Consider the following 2547-nt stretch of genomic DNA (forward strand, 5'->3'; position numbering starts at 1 on the left):
TGATTTACCTGGGTGGGTCTCCCTGTCCCTTGGCACAGGTGCCAGCCCACAGGAGGTATAGCATCCTCATGCCCTGGCCACAGGACTCCACCCATGCTCAATCCCAACTGAGGGTAGGTGAGCTGCAGATACCCAGCAAGGGCTCATGTGGCCTGCAGCAGCTCCAGGGGCTCTCAGCCATCCCAGAGCCTCACCATCCAGGGACCCCAAAAGAGTGGCTGGGAGCAAGAGGTGATGAGTGTCCACATGCACATAGAACATAGCACTCAAGGGTGGGTGTGAACCCAGGCACGCTCACGTGAGTGTGCACTGGGACATACCAGGTTGAACTGGTGCTGTGGGGATGTCTTGGTGCCTATACCAGCAGACACCTGTGGCTGAGCGGGGTGTGAGCACTGTCGAGGATCCAGGGTGCGTGGTCTGTGGGCATGGTGTGGGGGAACATCTGTGCACACTGGCCATGTGTGCACACGCTGCTGTCTGTGTGTGTGCTGACATGCAGCTGTGTACACCCTGGTGTCTGAGGGTGCACCAGGGTTCCCACACCCCACCCTGTGATCCTGTTCATCCTGACCCTCAGCCCCCCACGCCCACTGCTCCCAATCCTCACTAGGCCCAAGTAGCCCCCACTCAGGGCAGCTTCAGGCAGCCCAGTACACCCACCCACCACCTTGATCCCTGTGGTGACACCACAGGTGACAGATGCCCCCACCTGACTGCTATCTGAGCCCCTCCATGTTCTCCGCCAGGACCTGCCCGCCCATCACACCCAGGCTCAGACCCGAGCCTCAGGACTCAGAAGTGACTTTATTTCTCTGTAGACGATGCCCTTCAGGCCAGGCTTCTGGGCTGTGCCTGGCTTGGCCTCACTTCCCCTAGGGGACCCTGGGGTCCCAGCTCCTGCCCTCAACCCCAGTCCCCAGCCTCCTGCCCAGGCACCAGGTGTCCTGGAGAAATCCAGCTGCCTGGGACATGGAGCTGGTGAAAAGGCAGGAGGTCTCACATAGGGAAGGTGAGAGCCACAGACCACAGTACTGGCCAGTGGTGTCCCCGCCTGGGTCAGACCAGCCTGGGGTGAGGCAGTGCCAGCCGGACTCAGGGGAACAAGCTCAGAACCCTGCGGGAAGGAGGGACCTCAGGGCCCAGCCCAGAGGAGGGCAGGCCCCAGGCTGAGCAGGAGCCCCCCAGCCAGGGCCCAGGGGCTGCACCCCACAGCGGCTGCCTGGTTGCACAAGTCCTTCCCACAGCACTCCACGTCGACTCTCAAGATCCCAGAGTTAATGAACCCCATCAGATAGTCTGAGAAAAAGTGCCGCTTGACGAAGTCACAGGAGGACGCACACATCTTGTTCACGGAGTGATCCTTCCTGCCTGGGGAGACAAGGGACTGGGACTGGAGCTCCACCTGGACCCTCTGCTTTGTCCCCAAGACCCTCCAGGTCAGTTTGGGGCCAGGGCCACAGAGCTGAGGCCTTCAACCCACCGAAGCTGGGATCTACAGAGAAAGGGGTCCTAAGGAGCCAAGGAGGGAAAAGCTGGGCAGCATCCTACACGCAAACCCGTACTCATCCCAGCCCAGGGGGGCTCAGAGAACCACACCTCTGACCTCTCCCCAGAGTCTGCCTTCAACAACCTCACCCCCACCCTGATCCCAACTTACTGCTGCTGGGGTCGGTGATCCGGACACTTGCACACACAGTGTCCGATGGCTGGCACTGCTTCGGGGTGCAATGGCTGGAGTTGGTGGTCAGGGTGCAGTCCTGGCACCACAGGCCATGAGCTGGGCAGAGCATAGGGCTCAAGATGACCAGAGGAACTGGAGCCTGACCAGCCAGGTCCTGTGTCCCCTCCATCCCCACCTGCCCTCCTGGCAGAACCACGCCCACAGAGGTGGCTCCAGCTCCCACTGGACAGGAATGAGCAAGCCACACCCCGTGTCCTGCACACTCCTGCCCCGCCTCACAGACACCCCCAGAGCTGGGTGGGTCCCAAGCTATTAAGGCCCAAAGAGGACTTGGTGGGTAGCCTGGTGGGGCTCTGGGAAGAGAAGAAGTGTGAGAACCCGGACAACTGGGCAGCGAGAAGTACCCACGCAGGACCAGCAGCCCGGAGGAAAGGTGCCTGGTGCCGTCCGGGGCTGGGAGAGACCCGCGTGGCTACTGTCAAGCGGCAAGGGCCGCCTGGGGTCGCAGGGGCTGGGAAGGGGCGTGGTGAGAACCGAACCCTTGGAGGATTCGGATATTCTGGTGACCTGCCCCTGCCCCACGGACCCCAACTCACCCGGCGCGGGACACAGCAGCAAGGCCAGCAGCGCCAGGCCCAGGCTCCTCATGGCTGCGGGCAGCATGCTCCGGGCGGGCCTCGGGGAGGCGCGGGGGCTACGGGTGGGGGTCTTCTGGGGCGCAGGCCTTGCGGGGAGAAGCCTCGGTCAGGAGACCCAGCCGTTGGCTGAGGCGCAGGGACCCTCCCCTTTTCTGGCCTCGGGATGAGTCCTCCTCCCAGAAATCCAAAGCTGGGGGTCGGCCAGCAGCTCGCCGAGCCCCACCC

General features: G+C 62.9%; 1 protein-coding gene across 1 annotated transcript; it reads right to left on the reverse strand.

The window, feature by feature from the left end:
- Positions 1 to 788: 788 nt before the first annotated feature.
- Ly6h (lymphocyte antigen 6 family member H) lies at positions 789 to 2529 on the reverse strand. Its single transcript, XM_015486698.2, has 3 exons — positions 2281 to 2529; positions 1661 to 1780; positions 789 to 1371 (listed from the first exon to the last, which is right to left on the reverse strand). The coding sequence occupies exons 1-3, from the start codon at positions 2345 to 2347 to the stop codon at positions 1136 to 1138; spliced, it is 423 nt and encodes a 140-aa protein (XP_015342184.1). The 5' UTR covers positions 2348 to 2529; the 3' UTR covers positions 789 to 1135.
- Positions 2530 to 2547: the final 18 nt, after the last annotated feature.

The sequence above is a fragment of the Marmota marmota genome, unplaced genomic scaffold, assembly GCF_001458135.2.
Source record: "Marmota marmota marmota unplaced genomic scaffold, marMar, whole genome shotgun sequence".
Classification (NCBI taxonomy): Eukaryota; Metazoa; Chordata; class Mammalia; order Rodentia; family Sciuridae; genus Marmota; species Marmota marmota.

Bases quoted from the DNA above. Each gene is read 5' to 3' on its own strand.
- Ly6h (XM_015486698.2), bottom strand. From the start codon at position 2,347: ATGCTGCCCGCAGCCATGAGGAGCCTGGGCCTGGCGCTGCTGGCCTTG. The intron at 1,781-2,280 runs GTGAGTTGGGGT...TGCTCTGCCCAG, and splicing joins GCTGCTGTGTCCCGCGCCGG to CTCATGGCCTGTGGTGCCAG. The intron at 1,372-1,660 runs GTAAGTTGGGAT...TTGTCTCCCCAG, and splicing joins GATCACCGACCCCAGCAGCA to GCAGGAAGGATCACTCCGTG.